Genomic DNA, 15,346 nt, shown 5'->3' with positions numbered 1-15,346 from the left:
GCCACACAAGACTTACTATGACACGATGCTGGAGAGCTTGCAGCTGCAGCCCACCCCACCCTGCATGCAGATCTGGAGTGTTATGAGTCATATGCATGGTTTTTCATTAATGAACTGATGTTTACTTAATCCCTGTCTTCCATTGCACTTGTTCCCTGTGACTCAGAAATGTTAAAATAGGTAAAGTATTTGCTAGAAAACCTGATAATAGTAATTTATGCAAAATTGACCTGTGATGCATTGTGACATCTCTATTTGAACAGTTATACTAAAGATGAGTTGAAGAACTTTAGAAGGACCTAATATTTACCAAGTACCTGTTGATAATTCTTGCTTAAGTTGGTGCTGTGAGGCAGGGACTTACATTAAGGATGTAGCTGCAACAGTAAAATATTTTCACACATATGTGTATTTCAAAGCTGGGGGGCTGTAATAAAAACCAAAAAGTGAGTTCCTTATTTGAGCCGATATACTTAGTACAGTAGGCATGAGGAGTGCTGTCAGTTGGCAGCCTGGCACACACAAACTGCACTTTGGACCGGGCAAGACTCTGGTCAGGGGTGTCTGGGAGAGTACCCGGTGACAGAGATGTGGTGTAGGGTGGCCCAAAAAGGATTTCCTGCCATAATCCCAGACCAAAACCCAGTTCCTTATTTGGGCCCATATACTTAGTACATTTGTCTGTGGGGGCTGTCAATTGGTAGTCTGGCATAACCGAACCATATTTTGGGACAGGCAGGACTCTGGTCAGAGATGACCAGGGGAGTCCCCTGGTGCCACAGAGGCATGCTGTGAGGTGGCTGAAAATGGATTTCCAACCATAATCCCAGTCAAAGAGCCAGTACCTTACTTGAGCCCATATACTTAGTACTGTGGCTGGGGGGAGCTGGCATCCTGGCAGGGCCAAACCATTCATTGGGCCAGGCAAGCTCTGGTCAGGGATGTCTGGGGGAGTGCACCGATGCCATAGAGTCATGGTGTGGGGTGGTCAGAAAGGGTTTCCATCTGTAATCCCAGCCCCAAAACAGTTCCTTATTCAAGCCATTATACTAGTACAGTGTGAATGGGGGGGGATGTCAGCTGGCAGCCTGGCAAAGCCAAACCACACTTTGGGCCGGGCAAGACTCTGGTCATATATATCCATGACAGTCCCCTGGTGCCACAGAGTCATGGTGTGGGGTGGCCCAAAATGGATTTCCAACCATACTCCCAGCCCAAAAACCAATTCCTTATTTGAGCCCATATACTTAGTACAGTGACTGAGGGGCTGTCAGATGGATGCCTGGTGCTAACAAACCATGCTTTGGGCCAGGCAAGTTCATGGTCAGAGATGTCTGGGAGTGTCCATTGGTGCTGAAAAGGCATAGTTTGGGGTGCCCCAAAAAGGATTTGCAAGTGTAATTTGAGCCCCGAACCCAGTTCCTTATTCAAGCTTTTATACTTAGTTCAGCAGGCATAGGAGGCTGTCAGTTGGCACGTTTTAGGCTGGGCAAGTCTCTGGCCAGAGATGTCCAGGAGAGTCCCCTGTTGTCACAGAGTCATGGTGTGGGGTGGCCCAAGACGCATTTCTATCTTTAATCTCAGCCCAGAAACCAGTTCCTACTTCAAACCCATATACTTAGTACAGTGTCTGGGGAGGGAGGGAAGAGGGGGCAGGGGTGATGTCAGTTGGCAGCCTGGCACAGCCAAACCGTGTTTTAGGCCTGGCAAGTGTCTGGTCAGAGATGTCCATGAGAGTCCCCTGGTGGCATAGAGGCATGCCATGGGATGGCCCAAGAAGGATTTCTAGTTATAATCCCAACCCAAAATCCAATTCCGTATTCAGGTGCATAAAGTTAGCAGAGTAGCTGAGGTGCTATCAGTTGGCAGCTTGGTAAGGCCAAGGCGTGTTTTGGGCCAGGCAAGACATTGGTCAGAAATGTCCAGAAGAGTCCTGCAGTGGCACACAGGCATGGTGTCAGGTGGCCTAGAAAGGTTTTCAATCTGTAATCTCAGACCAAATGCTAGAACCTTTTTCAAACCTATATACTTAGTACACTAGGAATGGGGGATGTCAGTTGGTAGCCTGGCACAACCAAACCACACTTTGGGCCAGGCAGGTTTCTAGGCAGAGATGTCCAGGAGTGTCTCCCAGTGCCACAGATGTATGCCATGGGGTGGCCCAAGAAGGATTTCTAGCTATAAACCCAGCCCAAAAAACAATTCCCAATTCAAACCCATATATTTAGTACAGTGCCTGGGGGTGGGGGGGCATCAGTTGGCAACCTGGCATGGCCAAACTGTGCTTTGGACCAGGCAAGACTGTGGTTGGGGTTCTTTGGGACAGTCCCCAAGTGGCAGCAACAGGAAGTTTGAGGTGGACCAAGAAGTAGTTTGCCCCATAATCCCATCCTATTTTGACCTTCATTTAGGGCTCTGCACTTGATGCAGGATATTATTTTACATTTTAATCAGTGAATATGCGTAGCTAATAAAATTCTCTCTTTAGGATATGTAATTCATTAATAACAAGCTTTTATTGGGTCTAAATTAGCTTTGGTACCAGGAATAAGGAACTGGGAATAAGCAACCAACTTCAGCCTTATCAATTTCTCTAGGGTTGTTGGTTGTAGTCGTGTTGGTCCAAGGACATAGGCAAAAAAAAATATTTGGGTAGATGTAGTATCTTTTATTAGACCAACTAAATAGTTGGAAAAATTGTTCTTTGCAATCTTTCAGGTACAAACACCCTTCTTCAAGCACAGAGAGAGTCTCTTTGTACCCCAAAGCTTGCAAAGAACAATTTTCCAACTATTTAGTTGTGTTTTATCTCTAATAAAAGATGTTACATTTACCCAAATAACCTTGTCTGCCTACAACCTCTCTAGGTAATCTGTTCCAGTGCTTAGTCACTCTCATATTTAGAAAATTCTACCCAATATTCAACTTAAACTATTATCTGTGGCCACAGGAAACTGCACGGGGAGTAAGTCGTCAATTGAAAGAAGGAAAATTAGCTTCTTTATTACTCCTCTGTAGGTACCCCATGGGTGTCACTACTGAGTTCTCACCTTTAGAAGCTTCCCAGTGTCCCATATCCTCCATCATCTCCACCCTTTCAATATTCCCACCTGCCCCATCTAGTTGTAAACAAAGTAGGGGAGGCTACCCAGAGGGTGAGACAGGCATGCTTTGAGGAAGCAGGCCCTTGCCTGGTCTGGAGCTCCCCAGCCCCATAATACTTTTACTTTAGCTGAGCCCTCTAGCTTAGGGGCCATGGTCCAGGCCTGCTGGCTCCTAGCTCAGCTTTAGTCACGCTTTGCGAGCCCCGTTCCAGAATTCATAATATTCACCATGTGGTCCCAGAACATAAGTGGTCCATACTCTCTACTTGCTTGACTGAGTTTCTGTGGTCCCACATGTCCTTCAGCCACAGCCTGGTCCGTCAGGGAACAAAATGAAGAGCTCACAGTGCCAACACCTGTCCACAGAGGACAATGTCTCTCAGAGGTTCACCTCACCCTTGGTTGGTGGGCTCCGTGTCAAAAGAAAACAGGACAGAAAATGTATGGGGTACTTAGCTTGCTTTTGGAACAGATCCTATTCACTCAGGGCTTCCTTCTAAGTCCTCTTTCTGCAGTCGAGTCTTCTGGACTCATGTTTCCCAGGAAGGGGTCTATCCTTGGTGGCTCCCACAGTCTGCCTCTTCCTGTGGCTTCTGGCGGGGACTTATGCAGCATACTCTGGACCACCTGACATTTCTCTTCTGCCTCTTGGCTCATCAGGCTGTGTCTGCACCTGGACCCGACAGACCTCTTTCACAGCCCTAGGTTTTGCTGAACTGCAGCAACACCCAGAAGCCGATTAACCCAAACCATGTGATAAAGGTAAAGGGAAGGAGCAGAGGTAAAAGGGGAATGATAGAGAGCACAGGGGTGGGGGCAGAAGAGGAGGTGCTGCCCTCGGGAACTAAATGGGAAAGGCTGTTCCTCCAGCAGCTGGAGTGAGGGCAGAGAAAAAAAAGTAAAAGGGGTGGATGGGATAGTAGTGAGAGCAAACACTAAACCTACCAACTTTCCTAGTAATAAGGTAGAAGCCCCGTCACACCCTCTTTACATGTTGGAAGTATTGTCAGATACTCCTTCAGTCTTTTCTCCAGACTGAATAATCCCAGTTCTTCCAATCTTGCCTCTTAAGTCATATTACCTAAACCGCTAATAATATGTTGTTGCTCTCTAGTTTCTCATTTGTCCACATCTTTCTTGAAGTATGGTTACTAAAACTGGACTCAGTACTCCTGATGAGGCCTTTCCAGTCCTGAGTACAGTGGAATAATCAATTCCTTTGATTTGCTTCTGTTAACATAATCCAGTATGTTATTGGCTTTTTTTTAGTGAGCAAAAGTTTGGCTCATAATCAGTTTGCAGTCCATTGTAACGCCCAGGTCCTTTTCGTCAGTACTGCAGCTTCACCATTCATTGCCTAGTCTGTATTTGTGCATGGGATTTTTCAGTCCTAAGTGTAAGATTTTTCCTTTGTCCTTATTACATTTCATTCAATTAATTTCAGACCATTTTTTCCAGGTTATCAAGGTTATTCTGAATCCTAATCGTATGCTCCAAAATTTCTGCAAATCCTCCTGACTTCATGTTATCAAGAATCCCATATTCATCCCTATTTATATAGCCAAGTTTCTATTTTTTGTAGTAGGATTTCTTTTGAGTTTCACTTCATTGAAGAGTTCACCATTTACCCAGGCTGGTCTTCTGTTACACTGCCTATTCTGTCTTTGCATTGGGAAGTTTGGTCCTGTGTCCTTAATGGCCATGCCAATTAAAGTAGATGAGTATGGCTGTGGGGTATGTGGCACCACAGGCCCATCTGTGCCACCACACACTGCACACATTCAGGTGTTTCCTGCACTGCTTGCAAAGGGTTGTTTTGACCCCTGGAGGTTCCAGGGTCAAAAAAAACCACACGGAAAAAAACAGGGTGGCCCATGTGGAAGTAGCATAGCATATGCCACCTAAAATCAGAGCCTGGGCAGCCTCCAAGCTGCAGGAGCACTGCAGCTTCCCCAGCCCCCAGGATCCCAGCAGAGTTGCTGGCCACAGCCTCCCTTACCCCAGCTAGGGTAACTTGCTGCATGCCACAAGGTGTGCCGCTGCTAGCTGTCCCTGAGGAACCAAACGTTTGCACTATCTGGACGCAGCCAATACGTCCTCCTTACGTTATAGCCACCACCTCAGGACTACTTTTCCCCTTAGACTCGTCTTCCATAGAATCAGTTCCCTGAGTATGTTAAAGTCTGATTTTCTCAAGGCTACTTCCTTTATTCTACTGCTCTCTTTCCTTCCTTCTTATCCTTAAGATCCTTAACTCTCTCATTTCATGGTCACTGGGTCTGTCTACATGAGGTGCTTTTCTGTGCAGTAGTGTAGTTTACTGCACAGTAAGTGCATGTGTCTACACGTGTGCACACTGTGCAGTAAATGTCACTACTTGTGAGAAAATTTGCTACCTGCAAATGAAAGTAGCAAATTTGCTCACAAGTACTAACTGTGCAGTACTAGTGACTAGTACTACTAGGACTACTAGGAAGCCAGCCTGAGGCTAGCCCCAGGGCTCTGGGCTGAACTGGCTGTATGCCTGCCTCAGGCCCTTAAAAACCTGCAGGCATTTTAAGCCCTGGGGCACATGTGGGCAGCCTGAGGCCACTCCAGCCTCCTGTATCCCCCTGGGCAGGCCACACCAGCCTGCCTGCACTCCAGCACCACTGCCTGGCACTGCAGTGCTGCACAGCTGCTAAGCCCACACTGTCCGCAGCAGCACCCTGCAGGCCTGGAGGCCATGGGTGACTGGTGCCTCTCGAGTCAGGGTGGGCACGTGACTCGCAGCCGATCTCACTGACCAAAAAGTGGCCACGCCACTTCCGGAAGTCCCACAGCCACTTTTGTTGGCAGACCCACTCCCCGGCTGGCACTCCCACCTGCCCCACTGCCCATTGCCTAAACAGGGACAGCAGTCAGACAGGGCATGCGCCACTCTCAGGGGGTCTATGTGCACTCCTGTGCACCCCCTTAGTATTGCCACAGGGGGAGGTCATCCAGAGTTTAGGGTACAAACCCAGCAAACTTTCTTCATGAGCCATTGATCATGAGCTGAAAGTGCTTGGTAGCTTGCTGTTCTAAATAGCAAATTTGCTGGTGTATATTTTAGATTATTTTAAGGGTGCTACAGGGGGATCACCATTGTTGGGTGTGAACACTCTTTAATCATGTATTAAATAAACCCAGAGATTTAAAACAGGAATCCATGATGTTAAAAACATTGACTTGTTGTGGTCTTCCAGTTCTTTGCAACAGAAGAATTTCTAATATTTTTCCATAGTCAAAAAATGAAAAGTAAGAGCTGGTATTTTCCAAGGAGTCCCTTGACCCTAATGAAGGGTGCTTCGAGTCTAAAAAGGGGCACTTTAACTAAAGCTCATTGGACGAGTTTTAGTTAAAACACCCCTGCTGCCATTTTGAAATGTGGGACGCTGAATATACATGATGCTGCAGCACACTGAAGAGTTCTAATTGGAATGCTTCAGAATGTGCTGGAGCACCTGTCTAGGCACCCTAGGCTTCCATCTCTGCCCATCAGCCCTTACTTCCCATTCCAGGCGATAAGGTAGCACAGCCCACAGCAGCAGGGGAGTGCCTGGCATGGTTGCAGTAGAGTGTGTAGGAGGCTTCCCATGTGGATGGTGCAAGGTGGAGATGAGGTCCAGTGGGCCCATAGCTCACTAGCATAGCCCATGTGGCATACAGGCCACAGCCACTTTGAAGTTGGACAGTCCTGTACTAGAGGGTTGGACAGTAAGAGTTGCTTAGACGCTCACTTAGCTGCTTAGACACTAGTGCCTACCTAATACCTTTGTGAGGTCTAAAGTAATGTCAACAGACAAAGGCAAAATGTTGGAGTACATCTAACAGATAGTGGGTTGATTCAGACATTTACTCCAAGAAGATTTTTAGAGCGCAAGTCTTCTCAACAAATCCTAGAAGTCCTCAGTATCTTTAGGTGGGCGAGTGTGAAATACACAAAATAAGAATATATAGATAGATACTTGGAGAACCTTCATTCTCCTCATCTTGAATTCAAGACTGTAGGAACATTTGATATAATTAAAAGGTAGGAAAATTCATATAGTCAAAATGGGAAAGTAGTGTAGTGTAATTAAACTGGAACTCTTGACCACAGGAAAGCAGAGGTCAAAAATCAGATGATCCCAAAAGGGATTGGATATTTATGTAGGCATCAAGAATAGCCAGAATTAGAATTACTAAGAAAAAGCGTGGAATCAAAATAGGCCTGTGCTTTAAGGCCTAATCACAGGATGAGATCTTGTCGTGTATCTGCTAGGGTTTTTATACTTTCCTCTGGAGCATCCTCTGAGAATTGCCAGAGCCAGATACTAGCATAAATAGATCAAGGAGTGATTCAAAATGTCAAGTTTTATGTTTCTCTCCTGTAGAAGGGTTTCTAGGTTCCTACATGAGTTCGTTTGCTTGGTTCTGAAGAAAGGAAAATGAGTGATTTCACAAGTATGTAAATAGGAGTGAGACAGGAACATGGTAAGAATAAAGAGATTGTTGATAACAACTGTGGGGGAAAGATTTTTTGGAGCAGAATGACTTAAAATGATGTGGAGATGGGGAACTACGTGTATATCTAGTTTGCTTTTTTGCCTCTCATCATCTTGCTATTTTATACTGACAAAGTGATCCCTCCCCCAAACTTTCTTCCTATGCTTACACCAATTTACATATTTTGTAGAGCAATAATCTTAACAACATTCCCAACTACCACTGGAAAAAAAAATCCCTACCACTTGGGAGCCAGTGCATGTAATACTTAATTTGCTGCTTGTGGAAGAAGCATGATGGTAATCTATAGTGCAAGAAATAGGACCCAGAGGACAAATTTTGAGCATAAAATGTCCAACATCTTTTCCTATTTATATATTATCAGACATAGCTTGCTTCTCACTTATTCTTCCTTGGACCATCATGGTTACCATGCTACTTTTTATACTGCATCCATTTAAGAGGCAAGATATTCTTGCATTCAAGAATGTTATCCCAATTACATAGCTGGTTCAAAATAAACAAACTTCCTGTCCAGCTCACCTCTATTTCTTGAGCATGCAATGTAGAGTGGCAATCCCACAGGCAACCAGAATTGCTAATTCCTGAGAATAAAAAATTTGCCAGATTAGGTCTGTCTGGTAAAATCTAGTTTAAGGTGTAAAAAGTGTCACTAGAAAAAATTTACCAAGTAGCACACAGAGTAAACCAATACAGGATCAGTAATGCATATACTTTGTTGCTCCAACAACAAAAATCACTAAAGTTATCAACAATTATCTTCAGCTATTTTGTCGAAGGAGACAACAGAGCAGCAGGGACATTTACTCACTGTTGTATGGCACTTAAAGGGAGGATCAGGCACCACTTAATACAATGAATGGAGATGACCTACACAGGCATTAGCAAAGCAACTATTACCTTTCCAACCAGCAGCAATTCTCCCATATAACGGGGGGAATTCACCAGCGATTTCTAATTTACACCACTTACATTATATTGTGGGCTCAATTGAACATTCTGCCCTTTTGGTAAAAAAGTGGAAACGAAAGGCAAAAAGACAAGACAGCTTATCTACTTTGAAAAAGTAAATTTATTTTCATTCCTTTAATTTTTCTACTGTAGTGTTAGCACTTAACATAAGCATCACTCTTCTACTTTCCTATTTACAATCCATTGTAATGTATACTCTACAAATACAATACATATTTTTTTTCAGAAATGTACGGAGAAAATGCACAGTTTTTTAAGGTTTAAAAAATGACAAACTCATCTGTACAGGATTCTCAGAATTTATCACCCAATATGTAAAATTTATACAAGGCATTATCCACACAGCTCTGGAAGGGCATATGCTACACTGACAAAGCAGCAAACTTGCAGAAATACAATAAAATACAGAAAATAAAGTATTCTGGGTCACCAGATAAACAATTAAGAGTTAGTACCATTGAAGTTGTAAATTTAGCAATACCCATATTTTCTAGAAATGTGATCACAAACCTGGAGAATGCTCAAATATTAAACATTATATACACAATGAGGTAAATGTACCTTGGTCTTTTAAGAGGTAATTTAAGTTTAAAGCAACTGACATATTGAAGCTTTTCTTTTACATGTAAAAGTGTCAAACACCTTGTAATCATTTCAATGGCACAAGATAAAGGATCTAACTAAAGTGGATATCATGGCACTCAACTCACAAAACCATCATTTCATAAAAAAATAAAAAATTGCCTCTCGCGCCACTTGATAGACCTAAGTCTTCAGAGTCAATCCCACTACCCCTATTTACAAAGTCTGTTAAGATTATAAGCAAAAAAGTTTCAGTTGGTGGTGAAAATGTGCCAGTGCTGCTTAGACAGCTTCAATAAAACATCCCAGAATTCCAGCTTTCAAGGAGGAAGGGTTCCTGAAGAATTCCAGCATTCCAAAAAAGGACATTTTGAGGCTTTTTAGTACCAGACCATTTCCAACATCCCTTGCTATGCATGTCCATATTCACCTGGTCACAAGTCTGTAATCTGAAGTGAGGCTTCAATGCTACTAAAATGTCAAATTGATGAAATCTGTGAACCTTGAAGAAGTGAATGTATAATGTATGTATATATACAGTGAACATTTGCATCAGTATTTCTCATCAGAAATTGTTTTGGTATATCCTTGAAATGATACAAAATTAATCTTTTGAGTGCTAAAATAGTTTGGTCCCCCTGGCTTTCCAAGAGCAGATCTAGTGATATTACAGTTTAATTTAAAAAATATTGATGTGCGCCTGTGTGCACATATATAGATATATGATTTTACACAGGTAATATATAAAAAGCTACATAATATATACAGACACCCACTCATAAAAGGTGTTCAGATAATAAAATGAAAAACAAGAACAAAGCTTAAGTTTGTGATGTCATCAGAACCCAGGATACACAGAGTTTTATTCACAATTTTCCTATTCTGCATTGTATTATTATATAATTTTCTTCCCCAAATAACTCTCATTCAAACACTAAAATGTATTACCCTAACCCCCGTCTGTGCATTTTTTGTAAGAATTTATAACATTTGACAATGATTGCTACTAGTTTTCAAGAAAGTTATGGCTAATGGGACAAAAAGATGACAGACAAAACTGAATTAAACTAATCAGTTGTAGGGTAACTTGCATGCTGCAGTCCTGTACCACTGCTCTAGACATTAACTTTTAAGAATGATAGAGTTCTATTTAGTTTAGCATGGAAGTATTTAAAATGTTTTAAAATCAAAGTTGTGAAATACTTCACAGTTTTTATAAAAGGTCAGTACTGGTTGATTTTCCCATTTCTCCTCCTCCTAAAAAGATCATCTTCTCCCCACTAATGCAGTAAAAAATAGAAAATTATATAGCTTCATTTTTTAAGAATGGCATAAAAAAAAAAACTTTTTCCATGGGTGGATCCTGGAACATGGTGACAGGGGCGCAACAGCTATGTCCCACTCTTGACAGTGAGATGTATGCCTGGTAAAGACACCTCATTGTGCATGTGCCACACACCAGAAGGACATGTGGCTGCAGTCCCTTGCTATGATCCTGAATACCAACCAGTGAGCTCTTAGCACCCACTGGCATGTCAGCACAACTGCGGCTGGACTGCCACATGTGCTGTTATCTCAGAGATCACAATGAGCCTTGAAGCTTGCAGCTCTTCCCCTTCCTCCTCACCCCAGCAATGCACAGCCAAAGTGTGTGTGTGGCGAGGGGGAGGGGGAGAGTGGGGGAGAGCAACTGAATCACCTCTCTGCACTGGATCCACCTCTGCCTATTTCTATAAAAGTAGTGCCAAGTACAAGTTCACACAGGTCAGTTTGAAACACAAAGGTTCATTTGGTTCCTCATCAGATTTTTGATGGGGGGAGGGAGGGGAGAGACTTTGAAATTTGGCTCTTGCCATAATTTTTCCTTCAGTAGTGCCTCTGCCTACTCTCCCCCCTCCCCCCAACACCTCACTGATGACCAATCTTAAAGAAAAAAAACCTGTTTACTCAAAATTTGTTGTTAAAACAAGTGGAAACTAAGTAGATTTGGCGCAATGAACAAGTTTAAACATTACCTCTGGGGTCACTTTTAGCAGTTGTTTTTGGAAACTCATGGTGATATGCATTTTAATTGATGGAGTCTAGGTATGCATCAACTGACTGACCCTATAAAAATCTGACTGAGTCCAGGCACATGCAAGTGGGATCAATGAGGGCTGAGCCCATGCCAACTGGATAAGGTCAAACACACCAACCTGATAAACCTATGTGGGCTCATATCCAAAGTTTCTCTGACAGGAACTTTGCTTGTCTATCAGATTCCATCCCACAGTAGGCAATGGCTGTAGTTAAACAGCAATTGATGGGTAAAACTATGTTAGCAGTTGTCATTCCAAGCCCCTCAGAGGTCCACAATTCTATGCTGTACAACTCCCACTTCCAAGAAAACATTAAAGCAGGAAACAGACAAACTATGAAACAGTTAAGGCTGCTATTGCACACCAATAAAAGCAAGGAAGTCAAAGGAAAATCTTATGCCTGGCGTACTACTACATAGATCTTTTTCACCCAGGCACCCACCTAATTACTACTACCATTTTGCATACATAAAGGACCCAACAAAAAACCTTAACAGTAGGGGTGTGCAAACCGGGCTCTATTCAAATCAGATTTGGATTCGGCCCGAATCAGGGACAGTGATTTGAATCACTGTCCTTGATTCAATGTGGCCTAATCCAAATCTGAAGATTCAGTGCGAATTCAGAGAATCAGCAATTCGGACACAGACACAGTTTTAAATGTTTTTTCTACATACCTTGAAGTACCAGCACGGCTCATGAATGCTGCGATGCTGGGGTGGATGGAGCATCCCACAGGAGCGTGGGGGGCCCTCCACGTACTCAGCAGTGAACCCAGAAGTGGACCAGAAGTAGTTCTGGTCCACTTCTGGGGCTGCTTCCCCCCCCTCAGCTCAGCAATCTGCCATGGGGGGACCCTAGGTGCCCCCCCAGACCCAGGAGGCACCAGTTGCTGAGCTGGGGGGGGCATGGGGCCCTCCTGTGCACTCCCCGGTGAACCCAGAAGTGGACCAGAAGTCCTTCTGGTCCACTTTCAGGTCTGCTGCCAAGTGCACTGGGGAGCCCCCCACGCTCCTGTGGGGCACTCCATGCGCTCCAGCATCACAGCATTTACGAGCCGCCTGCTACCTAAAGGTATGTAGAAAAAACATTTAAAGCTGTGTCTATGTCCAAATTGCCAAACTTTGGTTCCGATTTGATTCGGAGAAATTAAAGGGTCCTCTGATTTTACTTGGATTCAGAGATTCAACTACTGAGTTGGACTGAAACTCCACTGAATCGAATCAGGGACTGAAGCTTTGCACAGCCCTACTTAACAGCACTATGGCTGAACAGCCTTTTACCAAACTACACATCTCCATACAACTGAAGCTTCAGAAGAAGTCTTAAATGGCTGTATGCATAAGTGTAAAATAGAAGCAAAGTTAATGTTGCAGTGTCTGGCACCTGAGTAGTGGGGTTAATAAGATGTGTGCATCTGAGAGAGACCAAAAGGTTATAAGCATTAAATGGCATATTTTCCAAGAACTTGGGAATGCATGCATCTCGCCTGTGTTGTACATAAGAGTCCCAAAGATTTTTTTTTTTGTGCAACAATCAAATTGGTAGTAGGCAGACTAAACTATACCTATTATCCCAAAACCTAACCTCCCCTGAAAAAGTTAAGACAGCTAATTTCTCCTCAACTTCTGGTTTTTTATGCACCATAAAATGTTGTTCATTCAGAAAGCTGGTAACAAAATTGTTATATTAAGTTTGTTAAAATTCTGTGATAGTCTGTAGAATTTAGGTAAATCTTGAATAAAGCTCTGCATATTTTTCCAGGTTCTTATAACAGCACAAACCTGCCTAGCTTTGCTCTTGTAGTTATCATGAGGGTTTTAGAACCTTCTGGTATTTGTATCCAAAGACCTGCGGCTTGTCATTTTCAGTCTGAGACATATACACAAAGTATATGAATGTATAATTTATAAGCAGCTTTTAACTTTCTAAAAATCAAGCCCAAACATTACATATAATTACAGATTCAGTTAACTCTTATTTGCAAATAATACTGATTCTGAGCAAATAATAATAATAAAAAAGGCTTTGCAGAACTGCACAAAAAGTAAGTTTTTCACAAGTGGCAAAGAACAACCCTCTTTTTCTTAAAAAGCCATTAGCCCTTCTGCTACTTCACACAGATACCGATACTACCTGCTTTTTAAGAATACCACTTGATTAAAACAATTCTTCTTAGATATAATTACAACTCATGTGACATTTATAGAACAGGATATGACAGTAAATAAACTAATTCCTTAAGTGGTTTAAGAATCAAATTTGTTAAAAGAAACATATTCCAGGAAGAATGTAACCATATTGAATAATGTGAATTATGTCTTTAGCTAAGCAACAAAGTAACTGAATTTTTGAACTCTTAATTTTGAAACCAAAAGTACCATAGACTTATGTTCCCACTGATTTGCATTAGAAAGACTCAAAAGTGGCACTTACTGGTAAAGTACAATCTATTTTGAAGGCAATGCAATGTTCTGAATAAATGAAAGAGCAGTAATAGTATAGAAAAAAAAAAGATTGCATAAATTATGTTCCCCAGAACTAAAAGAGGTCATTTTTGTAAATCAAGGTAAGTGTCCAATAGATGTAACCGTGGTAACTAGAAAGGTACACTGTAATAGTACATTCAAAAACTGAGTCAAAGTTGTCTTACAGTAGTTTAGAATACTCAATGTACCAAATCAGGAATAAATCATTTAACACCCCCCCCGCCCCCGATGCACTGTATACAATTTCATGAACCAGTTGCACTATCTTAGAAACAATCTTCATATTTCCAGCAGTTAACTAAAAGTTAAGACCAGCAATCAACTTTTAAAATCAAGGTTACATGTTAATAAAAATAAGAGGCTACACAATATTTTATAAGTGTCCTGGGAAGGAGGTGTTCATAGTGCACAGAAAGAATTCAACATAACGGTTTACCATGTCCACAAGAACCCTGGGGCTAATAAATGACGTTCCTATGAAGTATCAAAAGGCATCAATAACCTTCTGTTCCCTCAGTGAGGTAGAACAATTAACCTTCTAAGCACGCCACCCAGGTGCAGATATGGATCTGTAGAGTGTTTTTCAGTAGCAAATCTAGGATTACATTTTTATGCCTTCCTGTTGACTGAGCTGTGATAATGTTTTCTTAATACGTAAAGCTGTTAGCCTGGCTGCTCCATTGGCATACCAACATTCTCGCATAATTTTTGCCATTACTCTTAAAGCCTGTAAAGAGAGAGAGAGAAGAGAAATCTATATTTTTCTATCTCAATTACAAATCAGTGTTATAGCTTAACCTCTTAAGAATTCTAATTTCTGAAATTCTTACAATTTATATATCATAGTAGCACCAAAGTATATTCTGTTGGGAATTCTAGATTCTCATTTCATTGAAGAAAAACAGGTTTCTGATGGTTATGCTTTAGTACAGCTATTAGGCTCAGTTAAAATACAAATATTTTTTATAAAAAATAAACTGAAGTTTGAAGATCTGAGAGAGACATGAATATGCTTTTAGTTTTTGTACTTCCAGATGAAAAAGAGAGACAGAGGAGAAGCATCCAGAAGCCACCTTGAATTAGATAAGATACTCCGGTGTAGTCTACTAAAAATGTGATTAATAGCATCCTTCAGTTGTCAACACCTTTAATTATGAGAAGCCTATTTCATGTATAAGATGCTAGAAATTTAACTCAGGGGAGATGGATGATAATTAGCAATGTTCTCTATAACAATTTTGGAGACCTGTTGCTGACATTTTAAGAATAGAATAAGAATAAGTCACTCTGGAGATCACAGGTGAGTTGAGTTAACCCTATTAAGAGATGACCATGTAAGTTCAATAAAAACTGTATCAGAAATAATATATTAATAGTAGGGCTGATGAACGATTAACAAAAATATTCACAATTAATTGGAATTTTAATCTCACTGTACTAAGCAGCAGCTTCTGTTTAGCTGCTGCTGCTGCTTAGCATGGGTGGGTGAGTCTGGGGCAGGTTGGGGTTGGGGCTGTGCACCTGGCCCAGAGCTGGTCCACTCTACTGGTCAAAATGATGTGCGCAATTAATGCGATTAAAAAAAAAATTA

At 42.0% G+C, this 15,346-nt stretch overlaps 1 protein-coding gene across 1 annotated transcript in view; it reads right to left on the bottom strand.

Moving 5' to 3' along the window:
* Positions 1-12,795: 12,795 nt before the first annotated feature.
* TGFBR1 (transforming growth factor beta receptor 1) overlaps positions 12,796-15,346 on the bottom strand; it is a 56,206-nt gene continuing 53,655 nt past the window's right edge. The window contains exon 8 of the mRNA XM_019536356.1: positions 12,796-14,482. Within this exon, the coding sequence (XP_019391901.1) occupies positions 14,357-14,482 (126 nt within the window). The 3' untranslated portion in view covers positions 12,796-14,356. The remainder of the gene's footprint in view (positions 14,483-15,346) is intronic.

Source organism: Crocodylus porosus, unplaced genomic scaffold, assembly GCF_001723895.1.
Source record: "Crocodylus porosus isolate Cpor-Errol unplaced genomic scaffold, CroPor_comp1, whole genome shotgun sequence".
Classification (NCBI taxonomy): domain Eukaryota; kingdom Metazoa; phylum Chordata; order Crocodylia; family Crocodylidae; genus Crocodylus; species Crocodylus porosus.
This window is presented reverse-complemented; position numbering and strand designations above follow the sequence as displayed.